The sequence below is a fragment of the Rhinolophus sinicus genome, chromosome 13, assembly GCF_057876585.1.
Source record: "Rhinolophus sinicus isolate RSI-liver-muscle chromosome 13, RSI-T2T, whole genome shotgun sequence".
In the NCBI taxonomy this organism is placed as follows: Eukaryota; Metazoa; Chordata; class Mammalia; order Chiroptera; family Rhinolophidae; genus Rhinolophus; species Rhinolophus sinicus.
In genome coordinates this window covers 45624882-45648329 of record NC_142513.1, presented here as the reverse complement: position 1 = coordinate 45648329, position 23448 = coordinate 45624882, and the positions used below count along the sequence as shown (strand labels likewise).

The window sequence follows — 23448 nt, the reverse complement described above, 5'->3', positions numbered from 1 at the left end:
TTTTCATGAGCTTTAGCACTAATGTTTTTTTTGGGTTTTCTTTACAACATTGTTAATTATATTCCCGATACTGTATTTCATATCCCCATGACCTTTTTTTAATTAAAGTTTATTGGGGTGACAATTGTTAGTGAAGTTACATAGATTTCAGGTGTACAATTCTGCATTACATCATCTATAAATCCCATTGTGTGTTCACCACCCAGAGTCAATTCTCCTTCCATCACCACATATTTCATCCCCTTTACCCTCAACTACCACCCTCCTCCCCCCTTATCCTCTGGTAACCACTAAACTATTGTCTGTGTCTATGAGTTTTTGTTTCTCATTTGTTTGGAAACAACCAAAATGTCCTCTGATAGATGAATGGATAAAGAAGTTGTGGTATATATACACAATGGAATACTATTCGGCGGTAAGAAAAGATGATATAGGAACATTTGTGACAACATGGATGGATCTTGAGAGTATGATGCTAAGCGAAATAAGTCAGACAGAAAAAGCAGAGAACCATATGATTTCACTGATATGTGGTATATAAACCAAAAACAACAAAAGATCAAGACAAACCCATGACTATTTTGTGTCTACTGATATGCTCTTTCTAATCCCTTCACCTTCTCCCCATCCCCTCCCTGCTTTCAACTAGCAACCAACAGTTTGTTTGTTTTTCTATATCTCTGAGTCTATGTCTGTTTTGTTTGCTCACTTATTCTGTTATGTAGATATAAGTGAGATCATATGGTATTTGTCTTTCTCAGTCTGGCCTGTTTCACTTAGCATAATATTCTCAAGGGCCATCCATGTTGTTGCCAATGGTAAGATTTCACTTTTTGTTTTATAGCCAAGTAATACTCCATTGTATAAATGTACCACAGTTTCTTTATTCAATCGTCTATTGATGGGAATTTGGGTTGTTTCCGTATCTTGGCTATTGTGAACAGCGCTGCAATAGCATAAGGGTGCATCTTTTTTTTAATTAGTGCTTTGGATTTCTTTGGATAGATAGCCAAGAGTGGGATTACTGGGTCATAAGGTAGTTCCATTTTCAATTTTTTGAGGTATTTTCATACTGTTTTCCATAGTGCCAGTTGGGCACTGGATTTATCAAGGGGATCACTTCATAGATTGTGTAGATGCCTGACCAATGTGCTGTACAGCTGAAGCTGAAGTAGAATAACATTGTAGGTCAACTATATGTAAATACACACACACACACACACACACACAGACACACACACACACCTACATGGTCTGATAATTAAGTTGTTGAACTTTTTGCAGCGATATTGTTAAACTAAACTTTTTTTATATCAGAGGGATTATTCATTATGAATTTGTACCAATTGGACAAACAGTTAACCAAGTTTACTATTTGGAAATGCTGATTAGACTGCATGAAAAAGTTAGACGACCTGAACTTTTCACCAACAATTCATGGCTCCTGCATCACGACAATGCGCCAGCTCACATGGCACTGTCTGTGAGGGAGTTTTTAGTGAGTAAACAAATAACTGTATTGGAACATTCTCCCTACTCATCTGATCCAGCCCGCAACGACTTCTTTACCCGAAGATAAAGGAAATATTGAAAGGAAGACATTTCGATGGCATTCAGGGCATCAAGGGTAATTTGCGGACTGTTCTGATGGCCATTCCAGAAAGAATTCCAAAATTGCTTTGAAGGGTGGACTAAGTGCTAGTGTCACATCATAGCTTCCCAAGGGGAGTAATTCGAAGGTGACTGTAGTGATATTCAGCAATGAGGTATGTAGCACTTTGCCTAGGATGAGTTCGTGAACTTAATTGTCTGATACACACACACACACACATATATACACACATATATATATTACTCATTCATGGGAGGTAGAGTATAGCATAAGGAAGACAGTCAATGGTATTGTAACCGTTATATAAGATGTCATGGGGTAGTAGCTTGGAGGCGGGGGGTTATCACTTTGTGATGGATGTAAATATCTAGCTGTTATGTTGCCTTGTACACCTGAAACTAATAAAAATTAAATTAAATTAAAAAATGAAAATTGGTTTCATTTTTCAAAACTGGTTGGTTACCCTCAACCAGTTAAGTGAGGGTAGTTATATAAATAAAGAACCAGAGTGCACATTCAGTGTTTCATTGTGAAATGTTCCAGTGGGTTTAAAGGATATTTCCCTTGTCCAGGCTGTGTCTGAGCCCTGCACTCAGTAAGCCTCCTGGAGCCTGAGCGTTTCTTGTGTTGTGACCGCTGATTCCTATTTTCTCATTCTGAGCCATGTATCTCCCTTCCCTGTGATTCACTCCAAGCAGATTTCACGAGGATGGAAGTCATGGTTTTCTGGTTTCACTGGGCTCCCACGGGCACACAGAAGTTGTAGCTGGGTGCTGCTTAGGACCTAGCCAATCACCTGCACTTTTTTTTTTTCCTGAGCAAAAAGCTCCCAAAAGAACGTAACACACTTCCTGGTGACCTATGGGCAAAAGGGCAGGGAAGAAATATCCAACCACAAGGGAGAAGGTCCCTGCCCAAAGGGGGAACAGGTGCTCTCCTGCCATGTTCAGAACATGAATGGGACTGCATACTAGGTGAGAGGCTGGCTGGTGTCACACGCAGTCACCTCCCTTCTATCCAAAGCACTGACCCTCGTGTTTCTGCCTTCGTGGCAACAGAGGCAGTACTGAGAGAAAGCTGTTGATGGGCAACCTGCCTTTTGAACCCAAGTTCCAGAAGGAGGTACAGCACTTATCCTAGTCTTAGGAGCCTGAATTTGTCACTCCCCTGATGGTTGGCACCAATTTGATTCTGCTCTGGCTGGAGGATATGTCTACTACGACACTAGTCGTGTGTCCCGTGGTTTCATAGGAGTTTACAGTCACTCTGGAAAGCAAGAGAAGTCTCTGTGAGCACCAACCTAGTCACAGCCCATAAAGGGGCCCCCAGAAGCAGAACCCTAATGGTGTGGAAACAGGTCATCTGTCTATGAGGGCACTGTAGGCAGACTGCAGACAAGAGGGCCATGAGGAAGGAGAGGAATGTTTGGGCAAGGGTGTGCTGTGAACAGGTATGACCTGCTCCACCCCTATTCAGGCAGCTGTGCTGAGCAAGCATATGTGCATAGGGCCCCTGATGCTCCTGCCTCAGCTGGTAATGCCATGGCGATGTCAAAGTGATTGCAGCCCAGGCCCCTCTGAGCCCAAGTAGAGAATCTCCCAAATTCCTGACCCTTACAAACTGGTAGAGATGTAAGTACTTATTCTTGTTTTAAGCCACAAAATTGGAGATGCTGTGTTTCTCAGCAGTGGATAATGAACACATCCTTCAGGAGAGAGCAGGCTGCCTAGGTTAGGTGAAGGACACCAGTCCTCAGGGCAGTCCTCAGGGAGCCCTCTCCAGATGGAGAGCCTTTTCACAACTGATTCAAGCATTTATAACAACCCATAACTGCAGTCAGGAAACAGACGGTCTGCCCCAATTAGATCATTTGAGGAGGGTTTATTTACAAAGACAGTGGGAAGGGTAGTTAGCCCAATAGACAGTGCAGTGGCTGGAGCAAGGAGCACTGAGAGCACAGGAGGGAGGCTTAGGAGAAGCTGGAGGAGGGGTCATTCCTGGGGCCTCACAGGTTGATGAGACCAGCCCTCTCCTCCTGTGTCTGACAGGGGCCATCCAGTGGTACTCAGGAAGTAGCCAGAGACCTGGCAGTGGAGACTGGGTCAGCCTCTCAGCCACAGGTAGGTGACCATGGGAAGGAGTCTGGAGGGCAGTGTACAGGCGACAATGGGAGAGACTCCCCTGACTGGGCCTGCCAGATGCCCAGGTCATGGTAAGAGCTTCACATGGACCTCATTTCATCCTCACAGCGACCTGTGGGGTCCACTGTGTAGATGGGGATACTAAGTCTCAGACTCCCTAGTCCCCTTTTCAAATCAGTGGAGTATTTGAAGTAAAGTCTCACACAGTCCTAAATGAAGCCTTGGCTGGGAACACCTGTGACCTCACAATGGGAGGGGATTTAAGGGTGAGATATGGATGAGAAGATGGGTCCTTGTGGGTCCAGGTTCAGGGTCAGAAGGCGATAGGCTGCTCTGCAGGGCATGGGAATCATAGCAGGCACACAGGGGCAATGTGAACATGTCTGCCTTTGGAAATATCTGTTGCTGGCAGCATTTAGAGGGAGCGAGAGGAATGTGGACAATGCCGGAGGAAGGGGACGCTTTAATAAGCCCAAGACCACATAAAATACATTATTTAATTGTGTCAGAACAAAGTGTGAAAGTGAGATTAAGTCTTCCATTTTCTTTGCTTCGTATCACCTCCCAGAGCTGAAGGCATCTTCTTCCCAGGAGGACCAACTAGGATAAAGGACCAGGCTTCCACCTGCAGGGAGAATTGACCCTGCATAAATAGGTGTTAGCCTGCTACTGCCATTAGAAAAGAGGTGATCAGGAGGTTATAAAATCCTTGGGGCCATATACCAGTCAAGAGAGAATGGGGTTTGGAGATAACACTCCATAAGTTGAAAATAAAACTGGGAGAGTCACGGGTCTGGGCCACTTCCCTTCCTGCAAACTATAACTCCATGTGTGACATGCAGCTTATGTGCAGGAGGAGTCAAAGTGGTGCCTCCAAGGAAGCTGAGCTTATAGACATCCAACTCGCCCAGCTTCCTTCCCACCCATCGTGAGCCTCCTGAAGTGAAAGGTGATTCTGTCAGAAATGCAGGAGTCACCAGAATCCTCTCCATGTGGGTGGATCCATGGCTTCCTCCCTGCAAAGTCATGGTTCTCATCCTACTTTGCCTGGATTGTCCCAACCTAGCACAGCAAGTCCCACGTCCTGGAAAACCAGGACTCTTGGCCACCTTGGTTTTACCCTTGCCTGTATGTTAGAATCACCAAAGAGGTTGAAAGGCAGAGAAGACCCAGTATGAGCCCAGAGCTTCTGACTTACCTGGCCTGGGGTGTGGCCTGGGCATTGGGAGTTTTCAAAGCTCCCCAGGGATTTGAATGTCCACCAGATTTGAGAACTCCTGTTACAAAGCTATCTGACAGCACAGTTGGTGTTGAGCAGGCCCATGGATGCCCTGGGGTCCAGTTTCTCAGTGTGCTTGCTGAACATTCACTACATGAGGAGACAAGTCTAGATTTCCAATTAGGACAAGCAAATGACATCTGTTCATTCCAGCCAAGAATAACCTGTGATGTCCTCCAGCCCCTGCCAGCAGATGCTGGCTTGGCTCTGTTCCTTAGTACCTCCTGTTCTTGTCTCCCTATACAGCAGGCAGAGTAGCTTGGAACATAGCCATATGGTGAAACCAGAGAGCCTGGCTGACCCTCTTCTTATAAAAATGCATGTGCATGCAGTCTTGCCTTCAGAATCAGGGGTTCAAAGACCCATGGACCTAGGGGAAAAGCTCCTGCCCTCATGAACAACAAGAAAACTGGTCCCAAAAGCCTGGAGTTTTAGTCCTGAAATTGTCAGGGTGGAAACATTTCTCCAAGTCTGCACCCTCTCAATGAAAGGAGCAAGCTGTTTTGTCACACTGTGATACATTTTCTAAAACAAAGGAAGCATGTCAGGGATCACATATTAGACCTTGGTGTCCAGTCAGTATGTAGCATGGAAACAGCAGTGCTGCCTCATAGAGCTTCTGTGACATGCAGATGTTGAGTAACATGACTGAAAGAAGACTGCTTACCAATGAGACTTTATCTCTTTATGGTTTCTGATGCATCTCAGCTGATAGTGTCTCTAACACAACAAAATTCCTGGGTCTCTGTTGAACAATCACCCTAGAACCAAATGAAAATACAGATCAAAGTCCCTCAGCTATGAGAGCAAAAAAACAAGAGTAATTCCCAAGCAGACACTTGGGGCTCCTGGGGATGAGAGCGCCAGCACTGTATGTGCTCAGAAACCACAGATGGGTGTGGGGCAGGGGTCTGTGGAGTTGAGCCAAAGCTCAGGTTAAGATTTCCCAGTGGCCTGCGTTCCTCACAAAGGCCATCAGAGAAACCAGGAGCATGCACTTAGGGGCCAATACCACTTGGGGGATTTGAAGGGAGCTGATCTTCAATCATTAAAAAAAAAAAAAAAAAACTGGTGTAGCAATACTTCTACCATACAAAATAGACTTTAAAACAAAGGCTGTACCAAGAGACAAAGAAGGACCCAGAAATCCAACTTCTGGGATTTACCTGAAGAAACTGAAAATGCTACTTTGAGGAGACATGTGCATTTATACGTCCATTGCAACATTGTTTACAATGGCCAAGATGTGGAGGTAGCGTGGGTGTCTGTTGATGGATGAATGGACAAAGAGGAGGTGGTACATGTATACATTGGAATATTGGAATATTGCCATTTGCTGTGTGGATGTGTTAGACAGAGAAAGACAGATGCAATGTGATTTTGCTTGTATGTGGAATCTAAAGAACAAAATAAACAAACAAACAAAACAGAATGAAACTTGTAGATATAGAGAACATTTTGATGGTTGCCAGATGGGAGGGGGTTTGGGAGGAGTGGGTGAAGATGGGGAAGGGATTAAGAAGTACAAAGTGGTAGTTACAAAATAGTCATGGGAGTGTAAAATAAAATATAGGAAATATAGTCAATAATATGGTAATAACCATGTATGGTGCTAGGTGAGTACCAGATTAGTCAAGGGGATCGCTTCTTAAATTATATAAATATCCTTTTTTTTTAATTTATTGGGGTGACAATTGTTCATAAAATTACATAGACTTCAGGTGTACAATTAAAAAAATTATATAAATATCTAATCACTATGCTGTACACCTGAAATTAATATAAAGTAATGTCTAATGTCAAATGTAATTGAAAATTTTAAAAAGGTGAAGGGGAATAAAAGGTTCAAATTTCCAGGTATAAAACAAATAAGTCATGAGGATATAATGTACAGCATAGAGAATATAGTTAGTAATATTGTGATAGCATGGATGGTGTCAGATGGTTGCTAGACTTATCATGGTGATCATTTCTTTAGGTATATAAATGTTGAATAACTATGTTGTACACAGGAAGCTAATGTAATATTGTATATTAGCTATATTTTAATAAAAACCTTAATAAAAATGTTTAGTGAGTTCCTGCCATCCTCCCAGAGCATGAGTTCAGGCTTCAGGCAGAACATATGGACAAGTGAGATGTGGACCTGTCTCTGGAGGTGACTCACCATTGAGCAGGGAAGGCAACCACTAAAGGGCATTACTAAAATGCATGAACTCTGATGAGATAGGTCAGGTCTCTGAGACACAGGAGGCCCCTGTAGGGGCCTGAGTCCAGGGGTAAGGAATGAGAAGTGGCCACACTGACTTCCTCTCTGTATCTCTGCATTGCTCCTGCAGCAGAATCCAGTGATGGTGACAAGGATAGTGCTAATGGCAGAGATAGCAGCAAATTCCGTTCTAGTGGAGGGTGGCTGCTTGGCTAAGGACAGGCATTTATAGTGAATTATGTCCTAGGACCTTAGAGTGTGGAAGTGCTGCTAGATAAAATTAAACTCAGCCAATTAAGACTTAATTAATTAATTAATTAATTAATTAATTAATTAATTGCTACTGTCTTAGGAGGCTTCCCATTCTGCAATCCCTTAGCCCTGCTTCATTGAAAATTGGTGGTGGTGGTGAACACACAATGTGATATATTGATGATGTATTACAGAATTGTACGCCTGAAACCTATATAACTTTATTAGCAATTGTCACCCCAATAAACTTCAATTAAAAAAAATTGTTGGTGGTTAGCTTCCAAACTCGTTTCCAAGCCAAAAAAACATGGGGAAGGAAGTCACAGAAACTGGCCTTTGAGATTCAGAAATTGGGGGAAAGAGAGGGAGGCCACAAAGCAGACCAGAGTCCCTTCTCAACCCGACACAGCTTCAAACCTCATAAGATCGGGTCAGGACCACAGACAATGGAAAATAATTTTATGAGTCCTCTTGGAGTCTCATACTTTGTGGTCCATTGCAAAGACCTTGGTGTTTTTAGTTTAAATAAAAAATGTACTGATTCCCACACCTGCCTACACAAAGCAGAAATACTACTAGTGACGTGGAAATGAGATCCGGCCAGAATCTGGTTCCTGGAGATGGGCCAGAGAGCAAGTTAGGACATTCTAGTAGGGCAGTAGGCTCTGCTTTTATCTGACCACCTGTGGGCATTATTGCCCTCAGTATCACATGGCATTTCTGGAAGTTATGCACCCTAGCAGCCTTTGCCCTCATCTGCCAGACGAGCCACCCTTTTATAGGATATTCCCTCCATGATGGTCACAGCTGAATCACACGACCATTTCCACACTCCCGGTTTTGTTTTTCTAATCTCATTTGTAGAGTGGGACAAGGAAGGAAGGGGTTGAGGATGGGTATATGGATCTGTCAGAAAATACCAAATTAGATATAGCATCCAAAACCTCCTCATTCTTGCAACCTCATGACCCCAAGAAACATGAATCTTATTAAACCAACACCTTGTTATGTAATTGAGCAACCAGAAATCTAGGTATTGGTCTTACAACAAATCAATTTATTGATGGATGAATTGTATCAATGCTAGCTATGTAAGGGAGGGAGATGGTCAGGAAAGCATTATTCCTAGGCTACCAGCTGAAGAGTATAGTCTCAAGTGTCCTGCAATCGATTTAATGATCTCATGCCACAGTTTCTTCCCTGGGAAATGAAAACCATAATATCTTTTCCCACGCTCTTTACTATACTGTAAAGATTAAATAAGATAAATGTGAACATACTTTAAAAATTTTAGTGTTATCCAAATGAAAGGAAGTGTCATTTTGGGTAGAAAGAAGGGCACTGGAGGTGTAATATCTATACCATCCTTGGCATACTGGTGCCCTAGCCTCCAAGCCCCACCCTAGTGGTGCTCAGCTGGGTTACTGCCAACCATGGGTGTTTCTTTGGGTCTCTTTTGTGTTTTTTTGTGCTTTGAGTGCCTTGCAGTGGGGAAGCAGTAATAAGCAACACCTGCCTATTCCTTCCCTGCCAGTTAGAGAGAACTGCTATCAACAGCTGGGGGCATGTACAGTTCCCCTTGGCAAGTCCTTTCTCCCTGGAATCAGTTAAGTTCAAGATTGGAAGGGAGCCAGAGGTGAGCCCTACACTCACTTTATTTGTTTTGACTTGCTCATCTTGACTTTCTTCTCCCCCTTTCCTTTCCAACTCTACAGACGAACAAAGCCGTGGCCAAGGGGGACTTCCACCAGGCTGGCAACAGTTCTCGGCGAGCACTGTTCCTGGCTGTGCTCTCCATTACAATTGGAACTGGCATCTATGTGGGCGTGGCTGTGGCCCTCATCGCCTACCTCTCCAAGAACAATCACCTATGATGAGCTTCCTCCGGGTACACAGGGGAAGAACCTGGGACCAGTTGCATGTGGATGCAGAGAAATGAGGGCTGGCAAGAGAGACACATATGTGTGACACTGTATAGCATAAATTATTGCCAAACAACTCCATAACACCCTGAAATTTCTACCTATGGATTTTTTTGGTTTTTACCCTTTCATTTTATTTTCACAGCACTGTGTAGACCATGAGACAAATGGGTACTGCTAAACTTTCCAAGTGGAAGCTCCAGAGATCCTAACCCACGAGTCTGTCTCTGGATGGTTTCTGGTAGTTTAATGACAAAGCAGCTCTTTCTGCAGTCTGCCAGTGCCTGGAATACCATAGTGTTAGCAATATACGAACAGTAACAATGTGTTTATTTTTTATGGAGTATGGTGCAATAAGCAGAAGGCAGGGGACATACCTTCTGTCTGTTTCTGTGGTTGACTCCTCTGGCAGTCCCTCAGTCCACTCTCCTTCCCTGACCAAGAAGAAAGACAAAACTGCTGGCAGGACCCATGTTGTCACTTGTCTTCAGATAGGTCCATCCCTGAAAGTACAAAGCCAGAATAGCATGGGACCTGTCCCCAGGCCCAGTCTTTTATTCCCTCCACACTGTCCCCAGCCTAGGAACACCTGCCCTCTCTTGGAACATGTCCAAATTCAACAGCCACCACACAGCAATCTGCAATCTTGGGCCTCATTGATCTGGGGGTGGGGAGCAGGCCACAGTCCTTCCTAAGACTCCTCCCAGAAGGCCCCAAGGTTTGCTCCAGGAACTCAAAGCAAAGGAGCTGTGGATGCCACCTCACCATAAAGAGTTAGCACTCACCTTGGTGATAAGTAGTGGCACTAGTGATCTTAGAAGGAGATGACCATTCTGTCGACTAAATGAATAGCTATTTTCTTGTCATTTTTTTAAAGTGCAACTATTGTTTTATGCTGCTTAAGTTACCAGATGAATGCTGAGAAATAACTAATCACAGACATTTTAATACCACTTCTCTGCTGTTTGACGAGTGTTCATTATCTAACAAAAAATATCTTTTAACTTTTTTGCTTAAGACTTTTCTTTCTGATTAATAACAATCCTTGGGTTTCACTTATAGTTTTTACTTGTTTAAATAACCACAAAGCCACCCAGGACTCAGCTGCTGAAACAGGTCTCCTAAGATGAGAATGAAATCATCTCTGGCTGCTTGAGTTCCACCTTGAATACTGTTACTAAGTATTGTTTTCCTGATACTTTTGGTGGACACTGAGACCATCTCTCTAGGAGAGATTTCACCCCAGCATTTACAGAATTCCTGCTGCTTGGGTCCCTGCTCCAAATTCCTGATTTGATTGATCAGAGGTACAGCCTGGTGGTTCCAGTGTGCGGTACAAGTATCCTAGAGTAAGCACTCAGGTTTGATCTCCCTCACCCTTGACCTTAAAAACTTAATATTTTGTAAATTACTAGCACTGCCTTCCTGGGTCAAGTCCAAGATCCTCTACTATTTGGCTCAAATGGATGCTTCAAAAATGTGCTCTCAAAAGAATAAATGGAAGAAGCCCAAATGTCCCTATAAGAGTCAGAATAACCTGGAGAAAGTATGGATTTGGGATCAGTACTTTCTAGCTCTGTGATCCTGGATAGATGGGTGCACTTCTCTGAACCTCATCTTTAGAAGAGGATGGTGAATGAGGCCCACTTCCTAGGATTCTGCTGAGTACATGGACACAGAGCCCAGCCACTCGCATGGGTCATGTGAGAAAGGTGGGGTGGTCACCATTATTCCCAGTGTCAAGGTAGTCATCCCACAGCTTGTTTGTGTCCTCCCATCTTTTCAGTGCTATCTCTCAGGATTTATTCATCAGGAGCCATTGTATGAAATGGACTTTTGTATTTGTCCTAAAACAGTTCATTTTATGTTCAAGAGGTATCCAAAATTCCATGTTTTTGGATTTGGTTAAGAAGTAGAATCAACCCTGTGTGTCCCATCTTACCATCTCTACCACCACATCATGTTTGCTCTATACCAATCCCTCCGTGCCCAGGCATCCTGTCTCCTGCTACACCAACCTCCTATCCTCTCTCAGTCCCTGACTTTGCAGATGGAAAAGCCTCCATTTAAAATATGAGGTGTGATAAAAAAAAATACAGTGAATGTTTAAATTAAAAAATTATTATAGTAAAATACATTGTCATTAATCCCCCTCAAAATACTCCCCCTCACTTTGAACACACTTATCCCATAATCCTTGCCACTTTATGAAGCAGTTCTGGAAGTCCTCTTTCATGAGTGTCTTTATTTGTGCTGTCGTGGCTGCCTCAATGTCCTGAATCGATTTAAAATGTTTACCTTTCCTGGTCATTTTGACTTTGGAGAAGAGCCAGAAGTCAAATGATGCCAGATATGGTGAATAAGGTGGATGAGAATACACTGTAGTGTTTTTATTTGACAGAAGCAATGTGTGACACAGAACATTGTCATGATGGAGGATGAATCCATTTGCCCATTTCTCAGGCCATTTTCTACATACATAATTTCTTAAACTCTCATAAAGACACTAACGAAAGAGGACTTCCAGAACTGCTTCAGAAAGTAGCAAGAATGATGGGATTAGTGTGTTCAAAGCAAGGGAGAGTATTTTGAGGGGGGTTCATGGCAATGTGTCTTTTATTATAATAAACTTTTTTTATTAAAACATTCACCATAGTTTTGTTTTGTTGTTGTTGTTGTTGTTGTTTTAATCACACTGCATAGCTTAGCCCTGTTTGTACTTTGTGAAGCTCTACCAAGTCCTTCCTGAGGACCATTACCAGGACCATATGTAGTACTATATGGTGTGAATGGTCATATGGGTGTGGTAGGGTCCGGTCTGAACATGTTAGGACAGCTGAATGGAGCACATGTGGCCCTACCCCTCACTTAATAGGTAGACACAGTACAGCGCAGTCCTATGACCCATGGGGAACATGATTCTATGTCATCTTCAGTGGTTTTGTTCATGACTGCTGCACAGCATAGCAATCTTCTAAATGTGCCAGGGCTGCCATGTGCCCATAAATTCACATTATCCCAGTTGTCATTGCAGCCACCACCAATGAGGCACCACCTTGCACAGGCCCTGCACATTATCTCATGTAGTCCCAAGAACTCCAGTGGGTAGGTGACAGAATTGAGATTCAGAGAAGGTAACTTGCCCAGCACCATGCAAGTGGCAGCTGCAGAGCAAGGAGGGAAGCACCAGCCTGGTCCCCTCCAGGTAACAAAGCACTACTCATGGAATTTGCTTCCTTGTCCCTCACCATGGCACAGCCTACTCCTCGAGAGCAGCTCATTCCATTCCTGTAAAAACTCTTTACTACAACTATTTTATTGACAGATACAGACCCAGAGCACATAAGTAATTTTCACCTAAGTCATGCACCTGGGAAACAGCAAAGTCAAGATGCATCCCACACCATTGAATCCTAAACCCCATCAGCTGCCTTTTACACCATGTTGCTCAGCTGTGGCTTTTACAAGCAAGAAAAAATTCATCTGAGCCCAGACCCCACTGTTGCCATATCAACACTCTTAGAGACCTGAAAATTACTTTGGTTTATGTTTCACAGCATGTCTTTGCCAGCTGGTGGTGGGAGCAATGTGGGGAGTAGGGTGGAAGACCTGAGGTGACTTCCATGGAAAATAAGGTCTCAGAAAAGCTGGTTAGGGCATATCTCGTTCCTGTACACAGTGTTTTCCCTCCCCCACCCTTAAAGGCATCCATGGGTAATCTATCTCTATCTGCCACAAGGTTCTTCCCTGCCCCTTCTTCAACAGTCATCCACACTTCACCAGTCATGCTTACTTCGCTACACCAGGCGTCCTCGCTTCACAAGGTGTTCCCCTCTTCGCCAGGTTCCCCTCTGCATCAAGTGCCCCTCCACCCTTTTACCAGGTACTTGCAGTTTCATCAGATGTCCCACTTGCCCAGATATTTCAACTCTTCCCAATGAACTACAATGGGTCCAAGGAGAACATGGTGAGACAGGCCACATCTGTAGGTCACTGTGCTATCAGCAGCTGTCCAAGGTGCCTGTCATGCAGGGTGGCATGCGGGGTCTCTGGTCCCGCTCCCCACATAAGAACGCAGGATATGGCAAGGCCAAAAAGGAACACCCACGGAGCCATAGATAGGGGAGTCATACCACTATAGTTTCACTGGCTTCTGGGTTGGAGACACAGGAAGCAGGATGCACACGATCTGTAACCTGCCGTCTGCTTCTCTGCCAACCAACCAACCCCACCTGCTACCTGCAATCCGCACTGCTAACTGCAATCCGCTTTTGCTACCTCAGCCACCATCTTGCTAGCCCCCATTTGCTTCTAGCATAGCCACAGCAGTTATATTAGTGGCCAATGGCTCACTGGTATAGCTGATGGCCAACTAGCCACAGCTGATGGCCATCCAATCACAGTTGATAGCCATTTACTACACAAGTGAGCACCTTTCCAAGTGAGGGTGAGAGCCTGGAAACTGCACTCCTGGCTCTGTCCCCACAGTGCCACAGACAGTTGGACCATACAGCTAACTGGGAACAGGGCCTTGAAAATAGCTGAGCAGTGTATTTCTCACACTTAGCCAGTTACCCGGCACCTGCCAAGATGCTAGAGGCCTCCTTCATTAGGAGCAGCCTCTGGCTTTAAAATGCATTACAAGAACAGCCTTCTCATTAGTCAACAACTGTTACTACTCCCAGATATATAAATGTCAAATGGTTACTGAGCCATGGCCAAATCTGCCTTAAGCCTCTGGCCTGAGTTTCAGGGCCTGATGCCTGAGGTGGGTTTTTTTGTTTTGTTTAATTAAAGTTTATTGGGGTGACAACTGTACTAAAGTTACGTAGGTTTCAGTTGTACAATTATGTAATACATCATTGTCATGCAGGGTGTCAGGAGAGGTCTCTAGTCCCGCTCCCCACATAAGAATGCAGGACATGGTGAGGCCAAAAAGGAACATCCTTGGAGCCATAGATAGGGGAGTCATACCACCATATTCTTGCTGGTGGCTGGTCGAGACACAGGAAGCAGGAGCCACACTGTCCGCAACCTGCCATCCTAACTGCCAGCCACCATCTTGATAGCTTGCATTTTCTGCTAGTGTAGCCACGACAGTTATATTAGTGGCCAATGGCTCACTGGTTACAGCTAACGGCTAACTAGCCACAGCTGATGACCATCCAATCACAGTTGATAGCCATTTATTACTGAGCCAGCACCTTACCACGTGAGGCCGAGAGCCTAAAAACTGCATTCCTGGCTCTGTCCCCACAATCATAAATCTATCATATTGTGTGTTCACCACCCAGAGTCAGTTCTCCTTCCATTACCGTATATTTGATCCCTTTTAGCCTCATCTACCACAATCCTCACCCCTTACACTGTGGTAAGCACTAGACTGTTGTCTGTGTCTATGAGTTCAGATTGTTCATTTGTTTGTCTTCTTCCTTTGCTGTTTTCAGTTTTATATATGACATATCAATGAAATCCTATGGTTCTCAATTGCTTCTGTCTGACATATTTTGCTTAGCATAATGATCTCAAGATTTATCCATGTTGTCACAAATGATACTACTTCATCTTTTCTTACCGCTGAATAGTATTCCATGTATATATATATACCACATCTTCTTTATCCATTCATCTATCGTGGGACACTTTGGTTGTTTTCATGACTTGGCCACCGTAAATAAAGCCACCATGAACATTGGAGCACACATATGTTTATGGAAAAATGTTTTCAGATTTTTGGGGTAGATACCCAGGAGAGGGATTGCTGGGTCATATGGTAATTCTATTCATAATTTTTTGAGGAACCTCCACACTGCCTTCCATGGTGGCTGCACCAGTCTGCATTCCCACCAACAGTGTATGAGGGTTCCTTTTTCTCCACAACCTCTCCAACAGTTGTTATTATTTGTCTTGTTGATGATAGCCATTCTGACTGGTGGGAGGATAGAGACCAGGGATGCTGCTCAACATCTTACAATGCACAGGACAGCCCCAAAACAGAGAAACAGCCAACCTGTACTTTACCATCTGTCTCAATCATTCACAACACAAGCAGGTGAAAACTGACTGAATTTAGCACCACCTAGGTGGAGCACCAACCAGCTTGGAATCCACTCTCAGAACAACAATACTTCATTCATACCCCTTACCATAGTTTAACTAAGAAAGAAAAGGAAAGGGGGAAGAAGAGAGGAAGAGAGAGGTACCCTGTCTCCTGGAAGAAGCTTCAGCTTCCCCGGACACATACCCATCTGCCTTTAGCAGCACAAGTGTTGATTCTAAAACAGTGACAGAACAATAAATGCCTCTCACATTTGATATGACACAGGACTTTGTAAAGACGGCTCTCCTGTCTACTCAACCACTGAGCCTCACAGAAATCCTCTGGTTCAGAAGGCTCCATGGGCCTCTTCATAGGTGACAGAGCCAGGACTCCCAGAGGGGACTTGCTCAGGTCCACACAGACAGTTGGTGGAGAACGGGACTCAGGTTTCCTCACTAGTGGCCAACCTTCCTTTCCCAGCTGCTCTGTGAAGGTGCAGGCCAGGGAAATGTTCATGCCAGGTCAGCCACACATTGCCAGTAGCCTGGCTCTCATTTCCACAACAGTGGTTCAGATGCCTTCAGGGAGCCACTCCTCCAACTCCTAGTCAGAAATCAGATCCACAGGGTCAGAGCTGTACACAGGAAGGGTTCGGTTTCTCCTGTTCCTTTCCAGTGAAGAAGGGGAGAACTGACTGATTTTTGAAAACTGCGGCTGGCCAAGGTCCAGCAGGGGCCACAGGAGCTGCAGGCTTCTCCACAGGACTTATCCATGCTGAGTCCTTTGACATCACTTTGGAATAGAACCAGAGATGTGAGGCTGCAGGGCAGCCTGTTCTACATCAGTGTGGTATGACAAGCATTTGCTGAGCACCTTCTGTGATGGGCCCTACAGGGACAAAGAGAGGAAGAGATCAGATCTGGGGATACTTAGAGCCATATGGGGACAGTGCAGAAGTGGAATCCAAGGCTGTGGGTATCCGTACTTGTGGAGTTAGGTCTTTAACATATGGATTTGGGGGAGCACAATTCAGCTCATACCACTACCCAAGCTCATGCATCTTCCATCCCTGTGACTGCCTGCCTCTCCCCACATATACTTCCATAGTCACCTTGAGCCCTCATTACACCGCTCCCCTCCACCGTTGTCTTCAGCTCCAGCCACATCTGTTCATCTGTCTTACTGCCCATGCCTGTAGGCCCTAAACCAAAGCTGTGTTTGATGGACAAAGGGCTTAAGCTGCCCACATGTGGGCAGTGGGTAGTCCAGCACCTTAGAGGCCCTTACCCACTGCAGGGCAGGGAACCAAGCTTGCACCTGTGTGAGATCCTGACTAGGCTGTATCGCCTGAGCCAGGACACCAGAATCCTGCAGGCAAAGAGCATGTTAGCATCTGAGACAGAGAAGGAGCCAGGCTTGTGACACAGCTACAAAGCCTCCAAGGCTGGAGTTCTTTTCACTCAGCCTGCCTTCAGGCCAGCTACAGCTGAGCCCTGACAGATAGGGGTGCCCAGTACAACTCAAAGGGCTTGGCCTCAGGCTCTCATCACCACAGCAGGGAACCACTGGGGAACTGGCACTCTCAGGTCAGGTTGGGTGGGGGTGGTGGGTCCCGCAGAGACACAAGTGTGAGATGCTTGGACATGGGGCCACCCCCAGTGAGGACAGAGAGAAGAGTTGGAAAAGATGGCCAACAGGTGTTGGTGATGATGTGCTCATATACACCAGGTGCCCCTCAGGAATCCCCAGGAATACTCAGCAGTTTTCAGAGTAATGAGTTCCCACCTGAGCCTGCCTGAGGGTGGAAGCCAAGATCCCTTCAGCTGCTTTTACATGGAACCTGTGGTCTATGCACAGCTACTCTACTCAGACCCAGGTTGCCTGCTGTGAGGAATGTGACCTCAGAGCTACAGCCACACTCTTCCTAGCCAATGGCTGAGCCGAGCAGTTGCAGAGGGCCCAGCCATTTCCACCCAACCAGGTTTCCTCTACCAGCATTCTTTGCTGGGGAGTACCTGATGGCTGCCAATTTCCCTATATTCTGACAGCTTCTCCTGCAGTCTGGCTTCTTCCATTTCCAGTTCACACGTGTTAGTCCCTAATAAACTTTTTACCCTTCACCCTGAAATTGCTTCTTGGAGAACCTAGCCTGCAACAATCTCCATTGGTGAGGTCTGGGAAATGAGAACAGATTTTAGATAATTGAAGCTCAAAGAGGTGAAAAGATATGCCCAGAACTCACGAGCTGCTAGAGATTAACCACAAGTGCCTCCCCATTCCCACATCAAACCAACAATCCACACTGCAGTTTATGAAGCACCTTCACATAACTCACTTTGCCCCCACACACCCCAACCTCCTTCCCTTCTCACAGATGACACTCAGGCCTCTGCAGTGATCAGTTCCAGAACTCACCCCCGGATTTCCAGACCTACATCTTTTCCCTATATTATCCAAGTATTCCCTCTGCCACTGCCCAAAGCAAAGTGGCTCCTGCTGTGGCAGGAACCCTCTGGGGTTGCAAGGAAAGGGGGTGCACTTCTCACTGGTGCTGCAGTGGGTGTTCAGCCCACACTGGTTCACTCTGATAGCGACAAGCTCGATAGGGTTAGCAAATCCATTGGGAACCCACAGCTCCAGACAAATTTTGTTTCTCTGTCTACAAAAGAGAGTAGGCTTTCTGTTTTGTTTTGTTTTGTTTTGTTTTGTTTGTTTGTTTGTTTTGCAGAAGGTCTCATTAGCAGAACCACATGGAAAGGTTGTCCTTAATGTTTAGTGTCAATGTTTGCAGAGCCTTGATTTGCATAGTCATGGCATTTTATGCTGTTTTTCATTCTGTGTTCCCTGTGCAATTAAAATTTCTCAATTTTCACTTGCTTATCACATGTGAAAGATCTTCTGGATTAAATTCAGCTTGATTTTTCTGGGAGCAGAAGTGGCTCATGATGGTACAGTTGGGAAAACTCTCGTCACTTCTAAGTTGTGTGCCAAAGAGAAAAATAAATATGTTTTTCATTTTTATAGTTTGCAAAACAAATTTGATTCCTTTGAAAATGAACCAAGCCAGTTCCTCTACTCACACCCAAGCCACAGCTCCTGGAGGGTGGACCTTGAGCAAAGAAGCTGCAAGCAATTGAACTGCCCGGGGGTCTGCTTACTGTGCCTCCTCAACAACCTGAGAGCGTTTTTGAACCCTCATAAAGCAACCAGAGGTAGAGGAGCCCCATTTCATTCCCATTTTCCCTCCCAATCCCCTACCCACAAGTAGACACTCTCCCAGTAACCAAGTCCATAGCAGCCATTTGGGGCTTTCCACACCCAAATTTCCAGCAGAGATATCGCACTCTGGTTCATATTTGATAAGATAGAGGTTTTGCACCAGCTGGGCACAACTGTCCTGGAATGTCAAAGGTCAACTCAGAATTCTCTTAAAAATACCCCCCCACACACACACACAACATGGGCAGCAGCTGGAAGGTGTTTGATGGTGGTCCAGGAGCTCTGCCTTCCAGGTCTACCTGATGCCCACAGACCACATGCTGCCCATCTGTCAAGGCCAGCCAAGGCCCACCTTCTCTATAAAGCCTTCTTTGACCACTGTCTCAACCCACAAGTATCCTGTCTGATCTGAACATTAGCCTTCCCTAGATACATTCCCACCTAATTGGCATGAATGCTTAGCTGCGCACCCACTCACCCAACACATGTTTACTGCACAGCACCTCAGTGCTTGATGCCACTCTGAACTCAAAGGTAATGGGGATCAGTAAGAGAAAGATCCAACCCCCATGGGGCATGACAACAAGCCTACAAACCAATAGTTGATAAAGTAATCATAGAGCATGGGAAGGTCAGCAAGAAGCAAGGACAAGGAACAGAATGGGTGTGGCGGGGAGCAAGTGGAGATGGTCAGGGATGGCCAATCCAAGAGAGTGACATTGAGATGTCCTGAAGACCACTCAGTTGCTATTGACACAGAATCCTGGAACATAAGGGGCTTAGAACCTGTGACTCAAATGCTCAGATCTGTTCTTGAACCTCATTTGTCATTAGTGATGAAATACCACACAGAGGGGCCTGAGGCTCAATTTGCTGCTCTGCAATGCTCATGTCTTCTGCTCCAAGTTGGTGCCCTTCTTTTCCTTTCCGTTCCCTTCTCTTCCGTTCTTAACAAAGTCATGGGTAGAACTCACTGCCCATGACCCTCTTTCTGTATCCATCAACAAAGGATGTAGGAGGTTTGTGAGAAGAGATATGTAAGAATTTAGGATTGCCAGGATGAGGGGTGACAGACACAAGCTCTGATAATAATTGATTTGTGGATGATGAAGATGACTATATTTGGGTGTGACAAGAGCTCAGGTGATACTCTGGAGCTGTGTCTTGAAATAGTTTCTAAAAGAGCATAAAAGGAAAACTTCATGTGGTCAAAATTACCCTTGAAATTGTGTAATGTAAAATGTAAAAATGCTATAAAATAAGAGCATAATGTAAAAGAATTACATTATTTTAATCAATATCAAATACTCATATGCACGAGATGGGGTTTACAGCCCTATACAGTAACACACTCTGGCATCTTGTGCACAATACTGTCCAGCTTATGTCACAAAAGGACCCTGTCCATCAAAAGAGTCACTATAGCACATGCTGCTGGCAACAGAGCAGCAAGTGCAAGATTCCAGCTTGCCAGCTTTTTCTGTTGGTCATCATGAACCTCAATCCTCCCAAGCCCCCTATTACAAATAAAGTGAACTTACTCTAAGACTGCTAGGAAGGGATTTCCACTCCAGGCATCCTGAGGCAGTCTTCCAGGGATCTGAACAGCTCATTGGCAAAAGGTATCCCTTTGTGAAAGGGTCCTGCTAAGTTAACAAACTCAGAAAACAAAGGACATTTTGAAGTTGCCTGCAGAGCTGTCACACCCCTAGCACATTCTCTCTTTCTCATGTGCCCACATTGTGTGTGGGGGGGGAGATATTTAATATAATTATGGAGTAAGAAAAGGAGATGTGACCATAATGCAGGGAGGTTAATTTCCTACCTGGTGTGTAGAATCTGTCCATGAGCTCAGCTCTACCTCGTACATGTGCACGTGAAAATAGGTGATGATGAGGCCCCTCCTTCTTTAGTCAACACCTTTCCTGGTGCCTCTCATGTGCTCCAAGGGCTAATTTTCCATGGTTCTTTCCAAACTTTTGTTAAGATTTAATAATGAGGATGAAAGGGAAGTGGCTTAGACTGCCTGCTTTTCAGTTGATCCACTATAACTGAGCCACCAACTGTTCCCTAACTTTACTCTAGTTTGGGATTTTAACTCTTTTTTTCTCAATAAATGGCTCAAGTGAATGTTTTTGTAGGATTCAGAAGCAAATTGGTTCTCTCTCTCTCTCTCTCTCTCTCTCTCTCTCACACACACACACACACACACACACACACACACACACACACACATACACACACACACACACGAGAATAAAATTGCACACATTGCCATCACAATTCTGCTTACAAACCTACAGGTCATGCAGAACGTATCCCCACCTCCTCAGCCTGAGGGGCAAGACCCACACCACCGACCCAAAGGAAGCCTTACAGCTGTCTCTCCCCAGGACATACTCTGATTTCAAAAACATCAAGCTGGCCCTTGAGTTTTCTAACTCTTCACAGGTCCTGAAGCAGAAGCTATCCCACTGGGGAAACAAAGAGATCTGCAGAGTGTGAGGACACATGGCTCAGAAGGCTATATTCCAAAGGATCTCACTTGCCAGGGTTGACAAGCTGTCCTGTCTTGACCAGGACCATCCTGATTTTTTTTCAGCCTTTATCTGGTGGACATGTGTCCCAGGGACAGTCATGGCAAAAGTCTGAGGAAAGCAGCATGCTACAAGAAGCAAACCATGAAGTGCCTCTCTGGACTTTGTGAATGATGACATTTAGAGGTTCCATCTAGAAATACTAGTGATTTGATGACTTAGAGCTCACCAATGGACCTTCGAATTGTGTGCATACGTCAGTCCTCTTGCTCTGAGGCAGGAGAGACTCTGGCATCAGGAGGTCCTCAGGACCTAGCCTCATTCCCTTCAGGACATGAGTCTAAGAGCCTCCTCTAAGGAGCAATGTCTGCACATGGAACTGAAATTTTAACTTTTGCCTTAGGTAGTGCCTTTCACTATACCTCTCCCCCATCCCTGCCCCTGGTCATGCTGATCCTTCAGTGTGACATTCCCTGTCCTGCCCAGGTCCCCGCAACCCCTCCCCCAACTTGCCCCCAGCCCACACAGGTACTTATTAAAGAAGGCCCAGGTAAACACAGACCCATCGCCAGACCTTGTCTTCAGGCTGTCTGCAAACTCAGTATTCTTCTTTGCATCCTCTGTACTGAGGCACCTGTGATTCTTTATCAATTTTGATTAACCAGAAACATTTATTACAGGCCCACTACCACTAATGCTGCCATGGGGGAAACTCTGGGCTGCTAAAAATTGTTGCACATCAACAGAATGAATCTTAAAACACAAGTGAGCAAAAACATCAACTCACAGAACATACATGATGTTATCCATTTAGATCTGGTTCCGTTAAAAAAAACTAAACTATAATGAAGCACACACAGGTGATTAAAAGACAATGAGAAGCTGGACCCTGAGAGCACACAATTCAAAGTGGTGGTTATTCCCCATGGATCAGGGCGGAGGGCACAGTCAGCAAAGGGCAACTTGGGCACCAGCAGTATCCCCTTTCGCAGGCTGGGTGGGTGTCCACAGGTGTTGCTGATTGCTCTTAAAGTGTACATAAACATTATTCATATTGCTTGTATGTGTGATATGTTTCATGGTTTAATAAAAAGTCAGAGATTTAGTTGTGCCAAGCATCACTGGGTTGGTGACATAAAAATGTTAAGAAGACATCACCTCTCTGCTCAGAGATTTGCTGTCTCCACGCCTGTGAACTTCTGTAACGAAGCTGTTATACTCACAGGCGTTACGATCAGCAGGATTATCTGCGGTCTTGCTGCCCCACTCACTGGCGTGTTACTGAACCTCTCCGAGCCTTCATTTCCTCATCATTAAAGTGGAGGAGGGGCAGGCCCCGCACGCAGAGCTGCCGTGAGGAGCAAATGAGGTAAGGCAGGTAACGCGCAGCACGGGCACAGCCGAGCATGAAGAAGATGGTCACAGTACTGTTGTTGTCATTGTGATTACGACTCCGCCCTGTGTCTTGGTTATTGACTGCAACTTCCTCTGTATCTTACAATTTTTTTGAGGACATTTTATTTCATGCAAGTGTTTATTTTCCTCAGCATTAGTCATTTGGGAAACAGAGTGTTATACATACATATTTGAATCTGATTAAATTTTATCCTCTCAAGAAATACCCTTGTGGGGTAGGCAGGTGGAGCATTAGTTCTTCAATTTACAAATAGGGAAACCGAGGCGCAGAGAAGTCAGATGGAAACTCCTCTCAGCAGAGAAGGTGGTTCCTCTTCTCACAAAGGAACAATGTGGACGTGTGAAGGCTACTTAAAAAAAAAAAGTGTGGATCTTTTTCTGCATCTTAGAATTCAAACACAAGCTTATAAAGAAACAGGATAAAAGTCTTTGGCAAAGGAAGTCCTGTCATTGTCATCTACCCACCATGAATGGTGACCTGTCAGCATTATTTGAGATCTCAGTTTCCTAAAAGGAGAACTGGTGAGACCAACTTCACTTAGGAAATAGTTGGCTTAAAAAAAAAAAAAAATTAAAAAGAAAAATCTCCTTGGAGGTACTTTGCTTTGTGACATTGCTATAACAAACTTCTTCCTTTAAAGTTCGAGAAAGAAAATTATGCTCGTTGCAACTAAAGTAGAAAGGAACAAACTTCTCAGTTCCCAGAGGGAAGTGTCATATTTGACTTTCTTGTCAATGAGGACATAGATAAAAGAGTCGTTGAGTCTGGGCCCTAAAGGGCATTGTCCTGATGTGTGGGCTTCATGAAACAGCCTGACCAC

At 44.8% G+C, this 23448-nt stretch overlaps 1 protein-coding gene across 6 annotated transcripts in view; it reads left to right on the top strand.

Moving 5' to 3' along the window:
- SYNDIG1 (synapse differentiation inducing 1) overlaps positions 1–18476 on the top strand; it is a 154550-nt gene extending 136074 nt beyond the window's left edge. For 3 of the 6 annotated variants that reach the window (XM_088789304.1, XM_074317312.2, XM_074317313.2), the window contains one exon: positions 3661–3977. In XM_088789304.1, coding sequence (XP_088645430.1) covers positions 3661–3828 — 168 coding nt within the window. In that variant the 3' untranslated portion in view covers positions 3829–3977. Of the gene's footprint in view, positions 1–3660; positions 3978–9208 lie in introns of those variants that run through there. The other 3 variants (XM_074317311.2, XM_074317314.2, XM_074317315.2) reach the window with 2 other exon arrangements.
- Positions 18477–23448: the final 4972 nt, after the last annotated feature.